Here is a 23,585-nt window from a genome sequence, read left to right as displayed (position 1 = left end):
AGAGTCTAGTCCAAGACTGCGGCTTCCACCCTGGCCTCTATGTGGCTGGCCTGTGTGCAGCAGTGGTCCCCTGCCTCCCCCCGTGATGGCACAGCGATGCGGGAAAGTTACCGTTAATGGGGCAAGAAACAAAGCAGCTCTGCTGAAGAACCTGCAGCAACGAATTGCCCAGTATCTCCATGAGAGTTTCCTGGATATCTGAGGGAGATTCCCGTGAAGTGAGGGAGTCAATCAACAGCCTGTTCCACCACTCAGACTAGGCATGCGGTGGGAGACAAGCCTGCTTTCTGCAACCCTCCTGCCCCCAACAACTCATGTCAGCAATTCCCCAAATCAGATCCACTTACCAGGGGCCTCCTCTCCTGTTTGAGCTTTGCCAACATCTGACAGCTGCTACTGGCTAGGCTCCTCCAGGATAGAAAAGAGCTCCTGACTGCATGCATCTCTGACCTCCAAGTCATCCTCTGCCTCTGGGTCCCCCTCCCCCTCCTCATCCTCCTGACTTAGTCCACTCTCGACTGGCACGCGAGCCACCCAAGTATCCACAGTGGTCTTCGCAGTGGAGGTGGGGTCGTCGCAGAGTATCATGTCCAACACTTTGTAGAACCAGCAGCTCATGAGTGCAGCACCGGAGCAGTGGTTTGCCTCCCATGCTTTGTGGTAAGCGTTCCGCAGCTCCTTCACTTTGACTGTGCACTGCAGTCATGGCCTCTTTGTCATGCATTGAGAAATCTGTCCGTAGGTATCATAATTCCTATGGCTGGAGTGCAGCTGGGACTGGACAGCCTCCTCTCCTCAAATGCTGATGAGGTCCAGCAGTTCAGCATTGCTCCAAGTGGGGGATTGCCTGGTGTGTGAAGCAAAAGATGTGCTGAGACCATCACCGAGCAAACAGGAAGGGGACTTTCAAATTTCCAAAGGAATTTACGCAGTGGGGATGACAGTTGGTCACCTGAGGGCAGGGCAGCAGAGTTCAAACCAATGACCAGAGAGGCGAGAACAGGCATTGTGCAACCACAGTGTCTACAGCGTTATAGCCCCAGCGCAGAAAGCTCTACACCTCTCTTTGGGGTGTTTTTTTTAAAGCACTGCAACAGCTCAGTTTCTATGCACTAAGTGGCTTGGCAGTGTGTACACCTCGGGAGTTACAGTGCAGAAAGCTGCTTTACTGCGCAGAAACTTGCCAGTGTACACTACGGGATTAATCCGAATTTATATAATTTGAATTTTGGAAACAGACTGTATAAAGTCGAATGTATGCGGCCACACTAAGCACATTAATTCGGTGGTGTGTGTCCATGTACCGGGGCTAACGTCGATTTCCAGAACATTGCACTGTGGGTAGCTATCCCATAGCTATTCCATAGTTCCCGCAGTCTCCTCCGCCCATTGGAATTCTGGGTTGAGATCCCAATGCCTGATGGGGCCAAAAACATTGTCGCGGGTGATTCTGGGTATATCCTCCCCCCTCTCCAGGGAAGCAATGGCAGACAACCGTTTTGCGCCTTTTTCCTGGGTGAACAGTGCAGACACCATACCACGGCAAGCATGGAGCCCGCTCAGCTCAAGATAGCAGTCATGAACATTGTAAACACCTCACGTGTTATCGTGCAGTTTATGCTGAACCAGAACCTGCAAAACCAGGTAGCGAGGAGTAGGCTACAGCAGCGCAGCGGCCAGAGTGATGAGGATATGGGCATGGAATTCTATCAAACCATGGGACCCGGTGCTTTGGAGATCATGCTGTTAATGGGACAGGTTATAGCCGTGGAACACCGATTCTGGGCCCGGGAAACAAGCACAGACTGGTGGGACCGCATCGTGTTGGAGGTGTGGGATGATTCCCAGTGGCTGAGAAACTTTCGTATGCATAAGGGCACTTTCTTGGAACTTTGTGACTTGCTTTCCCCTGCCCTGAAGCGCCAGAATACCAAGATGAGAGCAGCCCTCACAGTTGAGAAACGAGTGGCAATAGCCCTGTGGAAGCTTGCAACGCCAGACAGCTACCGGTCAGTCAGGAATCAATTTGGAGTGGGCAAATCTACTGTGGGGGCTGCTGTGATGCAAGTAGCCAAAGCAATCACTGAGCTGCTGCTACGAAATGTAGTGACTCTGGGAAATGTGCAGGTCATAGTGGATGGCTTTGCTGCAATGGGATTCCCTAACTGTGGTGGGGCGATAGATGGAACCCATATCCCTATCTTGGCACTGGAGCACCAGGGTGCCCAGTACATAAACCGCAAGGGGTACTTTTCAATGCTGCTGCAAGCACTTGTGGCTCACAAGGGACGTTTCACCAACATCAACATGGGCTGGCTGGGAAGGGTTCATGACGCTCGCGTCTTCAGGAACACTAATCTGTTTAAACGGCTGCAGCAAGGGACTTACTTCCCGGACCAGAAAATAACCGTTGGGGATGTTGAAATGCCAATAGTTATTCTTGGGGACCCAGCCTACCCCTTAATGCCATGGCTCATGAAGCCATACACAGGCAGCCTGGACAGGAGTCAGGAGCTGTTCAACTACAGGCTGAGCAAGTGCAGAATGGTGGTAGAATGTGCATTTGTCCGTTTAAAAGGTCGCTGGCGATCGTTACTGACTCGCTCAGACCTCAGCCAAACCAATATCACCATTGTTATTTCTGCTTGCTGTGTGCTCCACAATCTCTGTGAAAATAAGGGGGAGACCTTTATGGCGGGGTGGGAGGCTGAGGCAAATCACCTGGCTGCTGATTACGTGCAGCCAGACACCAGGGCGATTAGAAGAGCACACCAGGAAGCGCTGTGCATCAGAGAAGCTTTGAAAACCAGTTTCATGACTGGCCAGGCTACAGTGTGAAATTTCTGTTTGTTTCTCCTTCATGAAAACCCGCCCCCTTTATTGACTCATTCTCTGTAAAGAACCCACCCTCCCCCTTCCCCCAGCTTGCTTTCACAGGAAATAAAGTCACTATCGTTTAAAAATAATGTATTCTTTATTAATTGATTATAAACATAGAGAGAGAACCGACAAGGTAATCTGGGTGAGGTTTGGGAGGAGGATAGGAGGGAAGTAAAAGGCCACTGAAAAAATTCAATATAATGACAGCCTTTTGATTGGGCTGTCCACTGGGGTGGAGTGGGAGGGTGCACAGAGCCTCCCCCCCCGCGTTCTTACACGTCTGGGTGAGGAGGATATGGAACATGGTGAGGGGGGAGGGAGGTTATACAGCGGCTGCAGCGGCAGTCTGTTATCCTGCTGCCGTTCCTGAAGCTCCACCAGATGCCGGAGGATGTCCATTTGATCACGCAGCAGCCCCAGCGTTGCAGCCTGCCACCTCTCATCTCGAGCGTCCCTCATGACCTCACGTTCACTGTCATCTTTCCTGTATTTAGATACCATGTCCTTCCACTCATTCAAATGAGCTCTTTCATTGCGGGTGCATTCCATTATTTCTGAGAACATCTCGTCTCGTGTCCTCTTTCTCCGCCGCCTTATCTGAGATAGCCTTTGGGATGGAGGAGGGAGGCTTGAAAAATTTGCAGCTGCTGGAGGGAGGGTTGAAAAAAAGGAGAGAAGTTTTTAAAATGATACATTTTACAGAACAATGCTTATACTCTTTCATGGTGAACAACACTATTCACATTACATAGCACATGTGATTTCAGTACAAGGTCGCATTTTCCATCTTAATATTGAGTGCCTGTGGCTTTGGTGTTAGAGATCACAGACGCAGGTCCGGGCAACAGAATTCAGCTTGCATGCGGCCATGGTAAGCCATTGTCTTTCGGATTCTGCGCCCTCCTTTCCCACATACCAAGCAAAGCCCGTTGACTGCTGCGGTTTTCCTGTTAACCTTCAGCAGCAGAAAACAAACTAACCCCCCCCCACATCCAATTCTCTGGGATGATCGCTTTATCCCTCCCCCCACCGCGTGGCTGGTATCAGGGAAGATCCCTGCTAGCCAAATGCAAAAAGCTCAGGGCCAAATCCCCCCCTCCCCCGTGCTTGGCTAACTGCAGGGAAGGATTTCTTTTCAGCCACAGGCAAACAGCCCAGTAGGAACGGCCACCTCTGTCCCCTTAATTAAATTCCCATATTTCAACCAGGTTACCATGAGCGATATCACTCTCCTGAGGATTACACAGCGAGATAAAGAACGGATGTTGCTTGAATGCCAGCAAACACTGGGACCATACGCTGCCAGGCTTTGTCATGCAATGATACCAGATTACTTGCTGCAAGCATGGCGTGGTCAAGTGTCCTACCATGGAGGACGGAATAAAGCTGCACTGCCCAGAAACCTTGTGGCAAGGCTTTTGGAGTACCTCCAGGACAGCTTCATGGAGATGTCCCTGGAGGATTTCCGCTCCATCCCCAGACACGTTAACAGACTTTTCCAGTAGCTGTACTGCCGCAAATGCATCCCAAGTCCTCAGGGCAAAGTAATCATTAAAAAACGCTTGCTTTTAAAACAAGTTTTATATTTTAAAAGGTAAACTCACCTGAGGTCCCTTCCATGGTCTTGGATACTGGCTTGGGAGGGTTGGGAGGGTACTTCAGTCAGGCTGAGAAAAAGATCCTGGCTGTTGGGGAGAACGGAGTGCTAGGTGCTCTCCGCAAGCTCGTCCTCCTCCTCCTCTTCCCCGTCTGCAGACTCCTCAGGTGTAGCTGATGAGATTATCCCCACCTTGGAATCCATGGTCAGAGGTGGGGTAGTGGTGGCGGTCCCCTCTAGAACTGCATGCAGCTCGGCGTACAAGCGGCATGTCCGCAGCTCTGACCCAGAGCGACCGTTTGCCTCCTTTGTTTTTTGATAGGCTTGTCTGAGCTCCTTGACTTTCACGCGGCACTGATCTGAGTGGCCTCTCTCCATCATGCCCTTGGAGATCTTTTCAAAAGTTTTGGCATTTCGTCTTTTCGAACGAAGTTCTGCTAGCACTGAATCCTCTCCCCATATAGCGATCAGATCCAGTACCTCCCGTACGGTCCATGCTGGTGCTCTTTTTCGATTATCGGCCTGCATGGTTACCTGTGCTGATGAGCTCTCTGTGGTCACCTGTGCTCTCCACACTGGGCAAACAGGAAATAAAATTCAAATGTTCGCGGGTCTTTTCCTGTCTACCTGGCCAGTGCATCTGAGTTCAGATTGCTGTCCAGAGCGGTCACAATGGTGCACTGTGGGATAGCTCCTGGAGGCCAACATCATCGAATTGCGGCCACACTAACCCTAATTTGAAATGACAATATCGATTTTGGTGCTACTCCGCTCGTCGGGGTGGAGTACAGAAATTGATTTTAAGAGCCCTTTATTTTGAAATAAATGGCTTCGTTGTGTGGACGGGTGCAGGGTTGATTCGATTTAACGCTGCTAAATCTGAATTAAAGTCATAGTGTAGACCAGGCCTGGGCCTAAGTGATCTAAGGAGGAGCTTTACTCCTGTCCTGGGCAGGTGGCTGTGCTCAAAATGCCCTAAGCAGTTAGTTGGTGGAGGTGCTTTCTTCCCTGTTAGACCCAGCTGCCCCAGGGCACTGACACAGCCTGTTGCGTGAGTAGCTGTTCCCCCTGGGGTGGTATTGTGTAATCACCATGCAGGAATCCTTATTTAACTAGACCCTCAAAGCACAGGATACTCTCTACTGTGGGACATGATGAAATGGATCTTTAATGGCCCACAGTTGGGCGGATTGTTACCGGTGCCAGTGAAAATTCGGAAACAATGTTTAATGCATAGTAATTTATTTGAGAAAGAATCACACAAGCAATAAAGGTTACATAATAAACATCTCCCTAGTAAGCCTCAATTCCCCAAGCATAAACCCTCAGTAACTACGTTGCACTTACACAGTATCCTGATTGGCAAACAAAGCAGGTATAGCCACCAGTTCTAGACGGAGACTTCTTTTCTTTTCTTCTTTCCACTCTCAGGTACTTGGTCTGTCAAATGCCTCCTGGAGTAAGGTCTAGGTTACCCTGAGGCCTTCTGGTTCAAAGGTCCCACAAAGGTCCCTCACAGCAGGGTCTTGGTTATGCTGAGGTCTTCTGGATTCCAGTATCACGGAGCTCTTCAGATGTTAATTGGGAAACTAACCAGCTAATTTACTTTGTTTAGCATTTATACCTTTTCTTCTCAAAGGAGTCAGATGTTCCAGAAATATGCCCAGTGGGTGTTTTATTACTGTTGTTTTTTCTAATTCATATTTTGGAAGTGGGGCTGCAAAAAAGATGCAGACCAAAACGCAATCAACGTTTACTCTCTCATCAATCATTCACTTGAGCTCTTAGTGCGGTATCTTCCAAAAGTGGTTATTTCGACCTGGGTCAGCCTGTACCAAGCCCACTTGTTTTTATGTCTTCTTTATTTTGTGAGCTGCCCCCTCCCCCACCCCGGCTGATATATTCCAAAGTTGAAATTCTTGCACAAATTGAGCCATTTCAGTACTTCTAGTACATTTCCACATCTAATGCTAAGAGAATTCTGCTCTCAGAATCCTTTAGCCACTTCAGACATCCCAAGCCACACTGAACTCATGCTTATCACATTCATTCATATCAACCACAGTAATTCACAATAATTTGGCACTGTTCCAACAGTTTCACAATAATTTGGCACCGTCTCAACTGTCCCCCACTCGATATCCAATTATCAAAGGTAATCCAACTTATTCATAAATTATCTGGAGGAAAGGGTAAATAGTGAGGTGGCAAAGTTTGCAGATAGTTAAGACCAAAGATAGTTAAGACCAAAGCAGACCGTGAAGAACTTGAAAAAGATCTCACAAAACTAAGTGATTGGGCAACAAAATGGCAAATGAAATTTAACGTGGATAAATGTAAAGTAATGCACGTTGGAAAAAATAACCCCAAATATACATACAATATGATGGGGGCTAATTTAGCTACAACTAATCAGGAAAGATATCTTGGAGTCATCGTGGATAGTTCTCTGAAGACGTCCCCGCACTGTGCAGCAGCAGTCAAAAAAGCAAACAGGATGTTAGGAATCATTAAAAAAGGGATAGAGAATAAGACAGAGAGTATCATTTTGCCCTTATATAAATCCATGGTATGCCCACATCTTGAATACTGTGTACACATGTGGTCTCCTCATCTCAAAAAAGATATACTGGCATTAGAAAAGGTTCAGAGAAGGGCAATTAAAATGATTAGAGGTTTGGAACAGGTCCTATATGAGTATAGATTAAAAAAGCTAGGACTTTTCAGCTTGGAAAAGATGAGACTAAGGGGGGATATGATAGAGGTATATAAAATCATGAGTGATGTGGAGAAAGTGAATAAGGAAAAGTTATTTACTTGTTCCCATAATGTAAGAACTAGGGGCCACCAAATGAAATTAACGGGCAGCAAATTTAAAACAAATAAAAGGAAGTTATTCTTCACACAGCGCACAACCTGTGGAACTCCTTGCCTGAGGAGGTTGTGAAGGCTAGGACTATAACAGGTTTTAAAAGAGAACTAGATAAATTCATGGAGGTTAAGTCCATTAATGGCTATTAGCCAGGATGGGTAGGGAATGGTGTCCCTAGCCTCTGTTTGTCAGAGGGTGGAGATGGATGGCAGGAGAGAGATCACTTGATCATTACCTGTTAGGTTCACTCCCTCTGGGGCACCTGGCATTGGCCACTGTCAGCAGACAGGATACTGGGCTGAATGGACCTTTGGTCTGACCCAGTATGCCCATTCTATGTTCTTATGAAAAGTGATGACTAAGAGGGCATATGATAGAGGTCTATAAGTTCATGAATGGTGTGGAGAAAGTAAATAAAGAAGTGTTATTTATCCCTTGTCATAACACAAGAACCCGAAGTCACCAATGAAATTAATAGGCAGTAGGTCTAAAACAAACAAAAGGAAATACAGTAGAACCCCATTTATCTGAACCTCCATTATCCGTATTAACTGAACAACCAGTGCATGCAGGTCCAAAAGCAGGTGATTTCTCCTGTGGCTGCTAGATGATGATGCATCCTCACACATTCCCATTCTCCAGATTATCCAATTTTTGATTATCTAATGTGGCCCAATTAGATTGGATGAACAGGGTTCTGCTGTACTTCCTCACCCCCCACACAGCGAACCTGTGAAACTTGTTGCCAGGGGATGATGTGAAGGATAAAACTGTAACAGGGTTCAAAAAAGAATTAAATAAATTGATAGCGGATGGGTCCATCAACTGCTATTAGTCAAGATGGTAAGGGATGCAACCCCATGCTCTCGGTGTCCCTAAGCCTCTGACAGCCAGATGCTGGGATTGGACAACAAGGGATGGATCACTTAATGGTTGCCCATTGACTGCTGTTGGAAGACAGGATACTGGGTTAGATGGACCATTGGTCTGACCCAGTATGGCCAGTCTTAAATCGCATGCCTGACTGCCGCAGAAACCTCTGCCCCCACAGTTAATTTGCCAAGACCAAACTGGTTAGCAGTGGACCTGTAGCAGTCAGGAGTGCACAGCTTCCAGATGATTATAGCAATCCACTTCTGGACCAACTTCGCCACCCACTTGTATGTGTCTTGACACTGCAGAGTCAGGGCAAGCTCCTCACAAAGCTCCAGAAACATTACTTTTTGCATATGAAAGTTCTGCAGCCACAGGTGGTCATCCCAGGTCTGCATAACAATGTGATCCCACCAGTCTGTGCCTGTGGCCCTTCTTCACAGGTGCAGGACTACATAGGGAGCATCAGCAGCTATACCAAGAATCATGAGCAGCATCAGCCAGTTGACGTGTATCTTCCTCCTCTGACAGAAGCCTTCAATAGCTCGGAATCTGCCACCAGCATCTCACGTATGTTCTGCCCACTTTATGAAACAGGAGTGAAAATGCAAGCATGGCAAATTCTTCAAATGGGGCCTCACGCATGTTGCTGGGTCCAGCTGACGGCAGCTTGCAGACCCAAAACACAGCTTGGCTGGCTGTATTGGCGGGTGAGACAACTTCTGATAAAGTGCTGCGAGAGGGACACTCAAGTGTTTCCATGGTGCACAAGGAACAAAGGGCTGAAGAGGCTACAGCTCGGAGAGAGCTAGGAAGCCTGGGAGAGGCTGATTTGACTGGGTCTGCGCAGTGCACTGTGGGCACGTGAGCGCTGGTGTGAGACTCGGGTCTTGAAACTCTAAACCCAGGGTCACCGTTCAGTGTGGACTCTCCAGCACAGGCTTAGACACACTGAGCCTGCAGACTCGAGTCCCACACACCCAGGCTCACAAAAAACAAAAAAAGAAAGAAAAGAAATAAAAACCAATATAATTTGCAGTCTTACAATAGAATTCTGGTTATCACATAATCAGTCTCTTATTCTGTAATGATTAACATCATGTTTAATTCCATTATCACTGGTAACAACAACATATTCAAAGATTACAAAATCTTATCATATTGGTTAGTTTTCTCTCAATCCTCATTTCCACCAATGAGCCCTGTGTAATGCTCTGTTCTCCACTAACACAGGTGCCTTCCATTTCTAAGAGTTCATTTGTCTCTGGGGTGTGTCTATACTGCAACATAAGACCGTGATTGAGCCCAGGCTCAAGCCTAACCCCTTTTGCATCTACACTGCAATTGCGCTAACCCAGGGTCCCAGGACCCTGCAAGGCTGGAGGGCCCAAGCGCAAGTTAAGCTGAGATCCAGGGTCTGAGCCCCATTGCTTTGCAGTGTAGATGCAGCCCCGCTTGACTGGGATCCCAGGAGTCAGCTGGAAGTATCCCACAATTCCATGGGACAAATTCCTTAGTCCTCTCTCCCCCAACAATCTGCAATCCACTCTACTGAAAGCAGAAGCCTTCCCCCCTTTGCAAATGGCAGCTGCTCAGGTCAGCATTAACCCATTCGCTTCTGACTACTGATCTGTAAGCACACTATCAGAGTCTCTCCTGGGTGTGCAAAGGAGAGCGAACCCATCAAGCGTTTGGCAAAGCGAGCTGCTTCCTGGTAACATGCAGGGTGGGCAGTAAATTTTCCCAAAGTGCACCACAGTCCTGGAACTAGAATGGCCACAATTTTTTGGTGGGGAGGGGAGACAAGGGATGTGGGTACTTTGACTGGAGTCTGCGCACATCCAAAAGCATGCCGAACCAGTGCTGGCGAGGCCATGCCGGAGCCACCAGGATGCCCTTCACTTTTTCCCTCTAGATCTTCAGTAGGATCTTGTGAACCAGGAGTATCGGTGGGAAAGCGTACAGCAGGGTTCTCATCCAAGGGAGCAGGAAAGTGTTGGACAGGGAGCCTCTACTACTTTCAGCACCCCATCATGCACCGGGAGTGCCACCCTAGATGGCACCGCAACGGCCAAAATATCCAAGAGGCTGTCCAAGGGCTCAGTGAGTTCCTCCGCCTCTAACCCCAAGTTTGAGGTCACCCTCTTCAAAATATCCTGATGGGCCCTAAAGTCATCTGGAGGGAGCGGGTGAGCAGGCCTGGTGACCACCTCGTCCGGGGACGACGAGGACGATGGTAACACTTGGTGGGGTACAGGTGCCCCTTCCTCCACTGGAGAGGCTTCCCCTTGAGTCGAAGCCTGTACCTCGGTACCCACGTCAGAACCCGAATCCGGTTCCTGTAGTGAGGTGGGGGTGGGGGATGGTTCACTTTCCCAACACGGCTATGGACGATTGCGGGGAGTATGGTCCCAGCATCATAGGGAGCCTCCATGGGTTCCAGTACAGCCAATGAAATGGCCACTGAACTTGTGGCAAGACATCCGCTGCAAGGCTGGTACTACTGTCTGGTGTGTGGGCCAACCCAGTTCCTCTGAGAACAGGAACCAAGGTCCCCTTCCAACTCCAAGGAGGACTCCTCCCTCAGGGACCAATGCTGTGCCTCTCGCTGCCGGTTAAGATGCAGAGCCAAACAGCGCCGGGGGGAACAGGGGCTGCTAACAGGGAGTTTCGCAAGGGAGTCTGGAAGGGGAGCAGGAAGGGGGCGAGGGTCCCTTGCCAGTTCTATCTGTTTTCCCTTTATTCCCCTTAAAACCTATAAACCAACTACATTCAAAACTTCTCGCTTAAACAACCCTTTCAGCGGACAGGGGGCTGCAGACAGGAGTTTGACAGAGGGAGGCTTACGATGGTGAGGAACACCACAGAAGGGTAGCAGACATTTTCAGTTTCATATAAAATGAAATTCCAGAGCAGCTTATATCGGATAACTCAAAATCAAAACAGATTCTCCCATTGTGTTCTCCTCTGGTCCATTCAAACTTTCTTCACTCTGTGCCATCTCATTATTATTGAGTCATGTTATATACAAAAGATTTAGTATCAGGGGGTAGCCGTGTTAGTCTGTATCCACAAAAACCATGAGGATTCCGGTGGCAACTTAAAGACTAACAGATTTATTTGGGCATAAGCTTTCGTGGGTAAAAAACACTTCTTCAGATGCATGGAGTGAAAGTTACAGATACAAGCATAAATATACTGGCACATGAAGAGAAGGGAGATACCTTACAAGTGGAGAACCAGTGATGACAAGGCTAATTCAATCAAGCTAATGCTGCTGGGGCGAGGGGGGATTGTGACAGTGATGGGGAAGGAGGGAATCCGTTTGACTCACCCCATTTCCTTTGGGTGTCACCCGAGGCTGAAATGACACATTTTTCCTACCCCGCTCCTGCTCTTTGTTCTATTTCAATCTACTATACATGAGGAAAATGGTAGAAAAAATACTTCTGTCCAGCACAACCCAGACCAAAGTGAGAACAACTTGGATTGAGACAATCTGTCCCCAAAGGGGAACTCGATGACTAACAATCACTTTGTAATGGGGGAATGGTATCAATGTGATGCTCATAGTTTGTCTAGGGTAGGAAAAATGACGGAGGTGAGATCAGGCCAAGCGGAAAGCTAACCCCAGCCACTGTACCCAGGTTATGTCTGCACTGCAAATGTAGTCATGTTGTTACAACAAGATTGCTGAGCACCTACTTCCATATACAATCCCAGTGGAGACAAGACACAGGCTGTTTTTACCTCAGTGTAGCTAGTCAAGGTCAACACTATCTCTCGTATGTGGTGCTGATGGATATTTCTGGCAGGAGAAGGACACACTCCCAACTCCTGTCTTCCACAGGGACTGGTAATGTAGGTACTCTTCCTTTCTGTATTATGCTGTATTAATCTTTGTAATAAAAACCTCACTAATAAATTGATTAAACCTAGTTATTGGACAGATCTTTTTTTTAATTTACATTGCACCCACAACAAGTGTGATCGTGTCCAGTTACTTCAATTAGTTCTACAATTTGTGGTATGCCGTTGTTTACTGTTTCAGAATAGAAATATGAAAATGCTACCTGTTTCCTAGGTAGCACACCAAATAGCTTGGAGTATTCTTTCCCGCTGGCTGAACTACACTTGAACTTCCTCCATATCATGATGGAGGAGTGGGGGAAAGAGCCACAGAAAATAAGATATTAATTTAGCAAACGGTCATTTGTCTCAAAGTCCCCAAAAAATCTGAGGTACATTCTGTCAAACAAAAGTAATATCCAATTATGAGACTAAATCACCTTCAGGAGAGAGAGAAAAATCCACAACACAGAGGGGTAGAAGACACTTTCAGTTTCATATAAAATGAAATTTCAGAGCAGGGTATGTCTGATAACTCAAACTCAAAATAGATTTTCCCAATGTGTTCTCCTCTGAGCCATTCAAACTCTCTTCACTCAGTGCCATCTCATTATTATTGAGTCATGTTATGTACAAAAGATTTAGCTTCATCACAAGGGGGAAAAGCAGCCAAATTTCCCACCTGCAACAATCCCAGCTCAGCAGGAAAAAGCCCAGAAGCAGCTTTGCCGGAAGCAGAAATGAAAGCACAGAATGATTACTCTATGTTTGGGATCCATTCAAATTCCCCCGCCAGGTCTTGACAATTTCACATCTAGCCCCAATGACTCTGATTTAGGATCAAAGTGTGATACCTAAGCACAGGGAGCATGCAGATCATGGCATCACGTGACACACTGGGAGGTGCACGGGTAGAACGTGGGGAGGATAAACGCTATTATGGCTTACACAGAAGCTAATGCTGCTGGGGCAAGCGGGGATTGTGACAGTGATGGGGAAAGAGGGAATCCCTTTGATCCTTTGGGTGTCACAGAGGCTGAAATTACACATTTTTCCTACCCCTGCTCTTTGTTCTATTTCAATCTATTTTAATTGAGGAAAATGGTAGAAAAAATACTTTTGTCCAGCACAACCCTAAGCAAGGTGAGAACAACTGGGATTGAGACAATCTGTCCCCAAGGGGCTAGGAATCACTTTGTAATGGGGGAATGGTATCGACGTGATGCTTGGGGTTTGTCTAGACTAGGAAAAATGATGCGGGTGAGCTCAGGTCAAGGAGAAAAATAACCCCATCCACTGTACCTAGGTTATGTCGGCACTGCAAATGTAGTTGTGTTGTTACAAGATCACTAAGCTGAGCAGCTACATCCATGTACAATCCCAGTGGAGACAAGGCACAGGTAGTTTTTACTTCAGTGTAGCTAGTCAAGGTCAAACCCATCTCCCCCATCTGGTGCTGATGAATATTTCTGGCAGGAGGGGGGCACAGTTCCAGGTGATAGCAGACAAAGGAGTTGATAAAGGATGATGGGATTCACCCCAAAAGAGAAGGGGCAAAAGACAGAGGCAGGCAACTCACGTGGAGCTGAGAGACCACACTGAACAAAATGGTGCAAATTACTTGGGAATTATTTTACAAAAAATCTTTGGCCAGCTCTAGTCAAGAGGTTTATGGCATTACTTGCCTGTGTGGATTCTCTGATGTCTGATAAAAGCTGACCTCTGTCTAAAACTTTTGCTGCACTCAGGGCATGTGAAGGGTCTCTTTACTGTGTGGATTCTCTGATGTGTGATGAGGGTTTTCCTCTCACTAAATCTTTTCCCACATTCAGAGCATGAGTAGGGTCGTTCTCCTGTGTGGATTCTCTGATGTGATATAAGGTGTGAGCTCTGACTAAAACTTTTATGGCATTCAAAGCATGTGTAGGGTCTCTCTCCAGTGTGGACTCTCCGATGTGCTGTCAGGTTTGATCTGTGTTTGAAGCTTTTCCCGCACTCAGAGCATGTGAAGGATCTCTCTCCTGTATGGACTCTCTGATGTGTGATGAGGGTTGAGCTCACATTGAAGCTTTTCCCACACTCAGAACACGTGTAGGGTCGCTCTCCTGTGTGTATTCTCTGGTGTGTAATGAGCTGTAATCTTCCATTGAGGCTTTTCCCACAATCAGAGCATGTGTAGGGTCGCTCTCCTGTGTGGATTCTCTTATGTATGATGAAGGCTGAGCTCCAACGAAAGCTTTTCCCACACTCAAAGCATGTGTAGGGTCTCTCTCCAGTGTGAACTCGCCCATGTCTGATAAGGTGTGAGCTCACATTGAAGCTTTTCCCACACTCAGCGCATGAGTAGGGTCGCTCTCCTGTATGGATTCTCTGATGTATGATAAGGCTTGAGCGCTGATTGAAGCTTTTCCCGCACTCACAGCATGTACAGGGTCTCTCTCCTGTGTTGATTTTTTCATGGCTAATAAGGTTTGAGCAGCTACTGAAGCTTTTATCGGGCCTACACTGACTCTCACAGGTTTTTGCCTCTGCACGACTCAAAGAATCTTTCCCTTTGGATCTTTCTGCTAAAATCCCATGTGGCTCTACTTCCTCAGTATTTTCCTTCTTGGGAGTCGTCTTCTTGTTCTCACTCACCATCCCATCACCTGGAAGGACAGAGAGAGAATCGAGACATAGGTCACTCCCTGTGCTGGGAAGAAAGGAAACCTCAGAGAGTGGAATGGAAAAAGTGAGAACAAACCAAAATAAGTGCGGGAAAGATCAAACAAAATAGGATTTGATTTCCACCCTTTATCCCTGCCCCCCAAATCCATTCCCCAAAGGACAGAGAGGTGGGCAGTAAATTTTCTCACAGTGCACCACAATCCTAGAACCAGAGCAGCTATATTTGCGGGGGGCACTAGAAATTCTGTGTGTGGTTATTTTGACTTGGGTCTCAGCACTGCTGTGTGGACACCAGAGTCCTAAGTTCCAGCACAGGTTAGAAAAGTCTTAACACAGGCTTAAAATACAATACAGACACTCAAGACCAGGGTTTTTTCACATGTGTCATCTGACTCAATTCCCACTAAGCCTGAGCCCTGGTCTACACTAGGGGTGAGGTCAACCTAAGATACGCAACTTCAGCTACGCAAATAGCGTAGCTGAAGTCGACGTATCTTAGGTCGACTTACCTGGCCGTGAGGACGGCGGCGAGTCGACCGCTGCCGCTTCCCCGTCGACTCCGCTTCCGCCTCTCGCGAGCTGGAGTTCCAGAGTCAACGGGACTAGACGAGATGCGATAAATTGATCCCCGATAGACTGATCTCTACCCGCTGATCTGGCGGGAGTGAAGACCTGCCCTGAGATTATATTGCAGTGTAGATATACCTAATGTCTTTTGCTGTAAGCATTGGAGGAAGGGGTCTCACACTTTGTTGGAAGATTTGCATCATGAGAAAACCACCTGTATTCTATTTTCTCATTTTCTAATCTGTCAGAGTAGCAGGAGGTGGAGAAGTGATGCAAATGCATAAGACACAAGAGCAAAGCTAAGAGATAAAAGCATAGAATCAGGACTCAACATTCCTGTACCCTGCAGTTTGAACTTGGAGTATGACACATTCATTCCTTCACTGACCATCATCACATGCACAGCATGGAAGTGCTCCTTGTCCAAAAAGGCCGTTAGATGGGGATCCAGGGAGAAGGAATGTCCTCTGAAGGCACCAACTGTTTCTCTCTTTGCCCCATAAACTTTGGACCCAAATGGCAAATGACAATTGCTCCCAATTTAATCATGGCATTCTTTGGCACCAGAATGAATTCCCCTGAACTAAGGAGCAGTGTTCTAACAATAAATAGTTTAGCTGAGCCATAGGTCATCATAGTTTCCATCTCTGTGGTGAAAATCAACCACTGGATACCTGCTATTTCTACCTGATCTAATCCTTGGCCTTGCTCGGGATAACTTGACACTTCTCTGTGGTAGAATCCTTACCAAACCACACCAAATGTCAGTAGTGATAGTGAGGAATAGCTTCCACAAACATGCCCCGTTTGTTTATTAGATATGGTGGCACAGATCTAAGATAGGGACTAGATCCAGGCTTGGACCAGAATCCCTGTAACCCACCAAAGGTGGGGTGTTTATTAAAAACTGGTATAATTCTGAAGCTGTCTCACATTCAACAATGACTTCGTTGTATACATATTTGCAGCATCTGCAAGAGGTAAGCTCCTCAAAAATGCCACTTCCATGTTCTCCATCTCTGCAGAGATAGGGATTGTGTTTCCCAAATAACAGGCAGCGTGCACCTGATTTGGAAGGAAATGTCTTCAATAGTAAGCTCCTGTAGGGCCTGGACAACAATTGCTTTGTCACTAACTGGGGAATACACTTCCCAGATATCTGAAATTATATTGCCATATTGCCAAGTGAACAACAGTGTGTTGACCAAACTAAGTTAAAACCCACAGTGCTTCATAACACTAGCTGACAGAACTGGATCAGAGGGATTTGCGATCCAACTATTGAGCAAATTGAGTCAGTATACTCTTCAGCTAACTAAAGAAAAGTGGAAAAATACCGGTTGTGAAATCATGGCAGTGCTGTTGCAATGACAGCTACCATGTAAGAATGGAATTTTACTGAACCCTAAGTTCTACCATGGAACTATTATTCTGGAATGTAGTTTGCTTATCTAAGTTCTCACAATCAGAATTATTATTCAGGGATGTAAATTGTTTTACTACAAACTACCAGTTTGTCTGAATAAGATGTACTGGGATATCAGTTCTTATAAGTAAAAGGTTAAAAGTGTGATAACTGATAAAAATATAAATGTATTATTGTAGCAAGTGTAAGTGAAATAGTGGTATTTATAATCAAAATAAGAAAATAATCAATAATGCATATATAAAGTATATTATATTTGAAGTCCTTTGTATTCATGTTAACTTCTAACAAACTGTATGGCAGGTAGATGCTGCAGGAGGAACATCTGATTTGTATCTGTGCTGCAGAATGAAAGCTTAGCAAAAATTAAGATACAAGAAGCTTGTAAAATACACTTAAATACAACAACTTCTAGGTGTTGTGCTATATTTGGCTCTGACAATATATATGAAATTAGGTGAGAGAAAGTCTGTAAATTCTATAATTAGCCTATATTAATAGTATATACAGTATGGAAATTATATATAATATCACATGTTTCCTGAACTGTCCTCATGTTAATATCTTCCAAATTGCTTTTTCACTTACATTAAACAAAGAATTGAAATATTGTAATTAAGGGCTAGGCACAAACATAGCATAGATCAGTGCTTCTCAAAGTCGGGCCGCCTCTTGTTCAGGGAAAGCCCCTGGCGGGCCAGGCCAGTTTGTTTACCTGCTGCATCCGCAGGTTCGGCCGATCGCAGCTCCCACTGGCGCGGCTCCCACTGGTGCTCCCAATGGAGGCTGCGGGAAGCGGCGCGGGCCGAGGGATGTGCTGGCCGCCCTTCCCGCAGCCCCCATTGGCCTGGAGCGGCAAACCGCGGCCAGTGGGAGCCGCAATCAGCTGAACCTGCGATCACGGCAGGTAAACAAACAGTCCCGGACAGCTAGGGGCTTTCCCTGAACAAGCAGCGGCCCGACTTTGAGAAGCACTGGCATAGATAACCTAGGCCTGGAATGTTCAAAACAAAATTCTAGTCTTGTGTATATGCCTCACTGTTTTTCTTCAATGAGTGGGGTCTGCATAACTGTCAAAATGTGAAGTATACGCCATATTGAAACCTACAACATATCCACCACATAGAAGGCGTAGCAATTACTGTCTATGAAAAACATATCACAGAAAATAAAGAGGAAAGATACATTAGATAAAGTGATATGGGGAAAATTGCAAACTCCCCCTCCCTGTTAGGTATAAATATAGGAGGGATAAGCACAGAATCTTTGAGGAAGTGGACTGCTGCAACTCCTGTCTTCCGCATGGATTTGTAACATATTTACTCTTCCTTTCTCTCTTATGCTGTATTAATCTTTGTAATAATAATTTACTTATCACTTGATTAAACTTAGTTATGGGACATCTCTTGCTTTTAATTTATATTGCATGCAAAATAAGTGTGATCATGTCCAATTACTTCAGTTAGTTCTAGAATTTGTGGTATGCCATTGTTCACTGTTCCAGAGTAGATTTTTTTAAATGGTTCTGTTTCCTTGGGAGCATGCCCAATAGCTCGGAGTATTCTTTCATGATGGCGGAACTGCACTTGAACTTCCTCCATATCATGATGGAGGAGTGGGGAAAAGACCCATAGAAAATAAGATATTATCGCATTAGCAAACGGTCATTTGTCTCAAAGTCCCCAATAAATCTGAGGTACATTCTGTCAAACAAAAGTAATATCCAATTATGAGACCAAACCACCTTTAGGACAGAGAGAAAAACCCACAACACAGAGGGGCAGAAGACACTTTCAGTTTCATATAAAATGAAATTCCAGAGCAGGTTATGTCTGATAACTCAAAATCAAACACATTGAGAGATGCAGGGGTAGAACGTGGAGAGGATAAACGCTATTGTGGCTTACACAGAAGCTAATGCTGCTGGGGCGAGGGGGGATTGTGACAGTGATGGGGAAGGAGGGAATCCCTTTGATTCACCCCATCTCCTTCAGGTGTCACAGAGGCTGAAATGACACATTTTCCCTATCCCGCTCCTGCTCTTTGTTCTGTTTCAATCTATTTTAATTGAGGAAAATAGTAGAAAAAAAATTATTCTGTTCAGCACAACCCTGAGCAAGGTGAGAACAAGTGGGATTGAGACAATCTGTCCCCAAGGGGGAACACTGTGACTATCACTTTGTAATGGGGGAATGGTATCAATGTGATGCACGGGGTTTATCGACACTAGGAAAAATGATGGAGGTAAGTTCAGGTCAAGGGGAAAGCTAACTCCAGCCACTGTACCCGGATTATGTCTGCACTGCAAATGTAGTTGTGTTGTTACAACAAGATCACTAAGATGAGCAGCTACCTCCATGTAGAATCCCAGTGGAGACAAGGCATGGTAGTTTTTACCTCAGAGTAGCTTGTCAAGGTCAACCCATCTCCCCCACCTGCTGCTGATGGATATTTCTGGCAGGAGGATATAAGAGAAAGAAGTTGATAAAGGATGATGGGAATCACCTCAAAGAAGGGAAAGGGGCAAAAGACAGAGGCAGGAAAGTCACGTGGAGCTGAGAGACCACACTGAAGAAAATGGTACAAACTATGTGGGAATTCGCTAATGTAGTTTACAAAAAATCTTTGGCCAGCCCTAGTCAAGACATTTATGGCATTACTCACCTGTGTGGATTCTCTTATGTCGGATAAAACCTGAGCTCCAACGAAAGCTTTTCCCACACTCAAGGCATCTGTAGGGTCTCTCTCCAGTATGGACTCTCCGATGTCTGATGAGGTATGCACTGACTTTGAAGCTTTTCCCGCAATCAGGGCATGTGAAGGAGCCCTCTCCTGTGTGGATTCTCTGATGTGTGATAAGGTGTGAGCGCTTGATGAAGCTTTTCCCGCACTCAGAGCACTTGTAGGATGTCTCTCCTGTGTGGACTCTCCGGTGTCTGATGAAGTATGAGCTGTCTTTGTAACTTTTCCCGCAGTCAGAGCATGTCAAGGATCCCCCTCCTGTGTGGATTCGCTGATGTCTAATGAGGTGTGAAGTCACACTGAAGCTTTTCCCGCACTCAGAACACTTGTAGGGACGCTCTCCTGTGTGAATTCTCTGATGTCTGATAAGGTGTGAGCTCTCACTGAAGCTTTTCCCACACTCAAAACACTTGTAGGGTCGCTCTCCAGTGTGGATTCTCTCATGTATGATAAGGTTTGAGCTTCGATTGAAGCTTTTCCCACAATCAGAGCATGTATAAGGTCGCTCTCCGGTGTGGATTCTTTGATGTGTGATAAGGTCTGAGCGCCGAGTGAAATGTTTCCCGCACTCAGAGCATATGTAGGGTTTCTCTCCCGTGTTGATTCTATCATGTCTAATAAGGTCTGAGCCACTACTGAAGGTTTTCTCTGGCCTATGCTGACTCTCACAGGCTTTAGCCTCTGCATAACTCCAAGAAACTTTCCCTTTGGATCTTCCTGCTAATGTCCCATGTGGTTCTACTTGCTCAGCATCTTCCTGGCAGGAGGTCTTCTTCTTGTTTTCACTCACCATCCCATTGCCTGGAAGGAGAGAGAATGCAGACACAGGTCACTCCCTGTGTTGGGGATAAAGGAAACCTCAGGAAAAGGAATGGAAAAAGGTGGGAACAAACCAAAATAAATGCTTGAGAGATAAAAGAAATCAGGATTTGATTTCCACCTTTACTGCCCATCCTCAAATCTCTTTCCCAGAAGACAGAGAGGTGAGCAGTAAATTTTCCCACAGTGCACCAGTCTTATAGCTAGAGAGGGCACATTTTGGGAGGGGAAACTAGGGACTCTGGAACGTGTTTACTTTGACTCAGGTCTGGGCATTGCTGTGTGGACGCCAGAGTCCTAGGTTTCAGCACAGGTTAAAAAAGTCTTAACATAGGGTTAAAATACAATGTAGACACTCAACCCATGGTTTCTTCAAGATTGTTAAGCTGAGCAGCTAACTCCATGTACAATCCCAGTGAAGACAAGGCACAGGTACTTTTTACCTCACTGTAGGGTCAACCCCATCTCCCCAATCGGGCACTGATGGTATTTCTGGCAGGAGGACAACACAATCCCAAGACATATCAGACAAAGAGTTGTGAAATAAGGGTGAGGTGCAAAAGACAGAAACAGGCAACTCACGTGGAGCTGAGAGACCACACTGAAGAAAATGGTGCAGATTACTTGAGAATCAGCTAATGTATTTCTTTAAAAATCTTTGGCCAGCCCTAGTCAAGACATTTATGGCATTACTCGCCTGTGTGGGTTCTCTTATGTCTCATAAAAGCTGAGTCCTGTCTAAAACTTTTCCCGCACTCAGGGCATGTGAAGGATCGCTCTCCTGTGTGGATTCGCTGATGTGTGATAAGGTGTGAGCGCCGAATGAAGCTTTTCTCACACTCAGCGCATGTGTATGGTCGCTCTCCTGTGTGGACTCTCCGATGTCTGCTGAGGTTTGAGCTGTGGTTGAAGCTTTTCTCACAATAATAGCATGTGTAGGGTCTCTCTTCCATGTTGATTCTTTCATGTCTAATAAGGTCTGAGCAGCTACTGAAGGTTTTCTCTGGCCTATGCTGACCCTCACAGGCTTTAGCCTCTCCACAGCTCCCAGAAACTTTCTCTTTGCATCTTCCTGCTAATGTCCCATGTGGTTCCAGTTGCTCAGCATCAACCTGCTGTGGATTCTGCTCCTCGTTCTCACTCACCATCCAATTACCTGGAAGGAGAGAGAGAGAATCCAGGCATCGGTCACTCCCTGTGCTGGGGAGAAAGGAAACCCCAGAGAGGAATGGGAAAAGGTGGGACCAAACCAAAATAAGTGCTGGAGACATCAAACAAAACAGGATTTGATTTGCATCCCTGCCCCAACCTGCCCTACCAAAAGCCCTTCTCCTGCGGACAGAGAGACGGGGTCATTTCTGGGTCCACATCCAATTCAGGGGGAAGGAAGATTGGGGAGGAAGCTACAGCCAGATGTCAATCAGGAGAGGTGGGAAGCCAGGAGTGACATCTATCATGAGGATGCCAAACCTGCTGGTAACAATTTTGAATTCCAAGAAGTCACAAGATCTTTGTAGGAAATCCCAAATGTTTCCTTCATTCATGGACAGTTTCTGAGTTGGTTCAACAGATGCCTCACCTGTCTGGGCACCTTTCTGGAGCTCTCTTTCTTCAGAGCCCTGGAGATCTGGCACCCATGGCTCTTCCCCTCGTTCCAGCTGGAAGATCACATCAGGTTTGGAAACTGGAAACCCTGCGTAAGAGAACAAAAACAAGAGAGATCAGTGGAATTTGTGGGATACTTGTCACAAAGAACATTCCATGATTTTACCCTCAGATCACTTTTAAGCATTCCTGGGCTCCAATCAGTAGGACAGTTATTATTATTAATCATGTTCATTACAGTAGTGCCTAAGGGCCAATAAAAATGGGGCCCCATTGTTCTCGGCATTGTATAAACACAGAGTAGTAGAATGTCCATGCCCTGAGGTGGGGGAAGAATTAGAATACAGGAGCAGAGTGAACAATGTAATGGCACACAGATATGACAAACACAGGCATAACCTGAGGGTATGTCTACACTACGAAATTAGTTCGAATTTATAGAAGCCGGTTTTATTGAAATCGGTTGTATACAGCCGATTGTGTATGTCCACACAATAAAATGCTCTAGGTGCTCTAGTCGGCAGACCGCGTCCACAGTACGAGGCTAGCGTCGACTTCCGGAGCATTGCACTATGGGTAGCTATCCCACAGCTATCCCACAGTTCCCGCAGTCTCCGCCGCCCCTTGGAATTCTGGGTTGAGATCCCAATGCCCGGATGATGCAAAACAGTGTCGCGGGCGGTTCTGGGTACATGTCGTCAGGCCCCTCCCTCCCCCGTCACAGCAACGGCAGACAATAGATTCGCGCCTTTTTATCTGGGTTAGTTACCTGGGTTACCTGTGCAGACAACATGGAGCCCGCTCAGCACAGCTGAGCTCACCGTCACCATATATCCTCTTGGAGCCGGCAGACGTGGGACTGCATTGCTACACAGCAGCAGCTGCTAACTGCCTTTTGGCGGTAGACGGTGCAGTAGACTGGTAGCCTTCATCGGCGATCTGGGTGCTGGCAGCCGTGAGGCTTGCCTTTTGGCAGTAAATGGTGTATTATGACTGTTAGCCGGCCTATTACAAGTCGGGTCATCGCACATTAGCAGAGTCTTCCCTGAGCAGCAGCTCGTGCAATAGGCCTGAAGACCATCGTCATACACCGCCCCGTATTTGCTGCCAAGCACCCAGAAAGATGCCGAGGGCTATCAGTCACGCTGCACCGTCGTCTTAAGATGTAAAAAATAGATTTTCTCTGTATTCATTTGCTTCCCCCTCCCTCCGTCAAATCAACGGCCTGCTAAACCCAGGGTTTTCAGTTTAATCTTTGGGGGGGGACCAGTCTGTGACAGTTGTTTGTGTCTCTCCCTGATGCACAGCCACCGTTCTTTATTTTAATTCCCTGTGCCTGTACGCCATGTCGTCACTCGGCCCCCCTCCCTCCTTCCCCTAGGCCGTCAGATACTACGTTTGCGCCACAGCTCGAGCCGCGAAGCGGTTCACGCCTTTTCTTTGAATTCTGGGTTGAGATCCCAATGCCCGGATGATGCAAAACAGTGTCGCGGGCGGTTCTGGGTACATGTCGTCAGGCCCCTCCCTCCCCCGTCACAGCAACGGCAGACAATAGATTCGCGCCTTTTTACCTGGGTTACCTGGGTTACCTGTGCAGACAACATGGAGCCCGCTCATCACAGCTGAGCTCACCGTCACCATATGTCCTCTGGGTGCCGGCAGACGTGGGACTGCATTGCTACACAGCA

General features: G+C 46.6%; 1 protein-coding gene across 3 annotated transcripts in view; it reads right to left on the bottom strand.

Moving 5' to 3' along the window:
• Nucleotides 1-5,702: 5,702 nt before the first annotated feature.
• LOC128845531 (zinc finger protein 585A-like) overlaps nucleotides 5,703-23,585 on the bottom strand; it is a 64,058-nt gene continuing 46,175 nt past the window's right edge. For 2 of the 3 annotated variants that reach the window (XM_054044322.1, XM_054044323.1), the window contains exons 4-7: nucleotides 21,872-21,985; nucleotides 20,990-21,448; nucleotides 19,396-20,274; nucleotides 5,703-14,719 (exon numbers count right to left, since the gene is read on the bottom strand). In XM_054044322.1, coding sequence (XP_053900297.1) covers nucleotides 13,749-14,719; nucleotides 19,396-20,274; nucleotides 20,990-21,448; nucleotides 21,872-21,985 — 2,423 coding nt within the window. In that variant the 3' untranslated portion in view covers nucleotides 5,703-13,748. The remainder of the gene's footprint in view (nucleotides 14,720-19,395; nucleotides 20,275-20,989; nucleotides 21,449-21,871; nucleotides 21,986-23,585) is intronic. The other variant, XM_054044324.1, reaches the window with a different exon arrangement.

This window comes from Malaclemys terrapin, chromosome 11 (genome assembly GCF_027887155.1).
Source record: "Malaclemys terrapin pileata isolate rMalTer1 chromosome 11, rMalTer1.hap1, whole genome shotgun sequence".
NCBI classification, from domain to species: Eukaryota; Metazoa; Chordata; order Testudines; family Emydidae; genus Malaclemys; species Malaclemys terrapin.
This window is presented reverse-complemented; position numbering and strand designations above follow the sequence as displayed.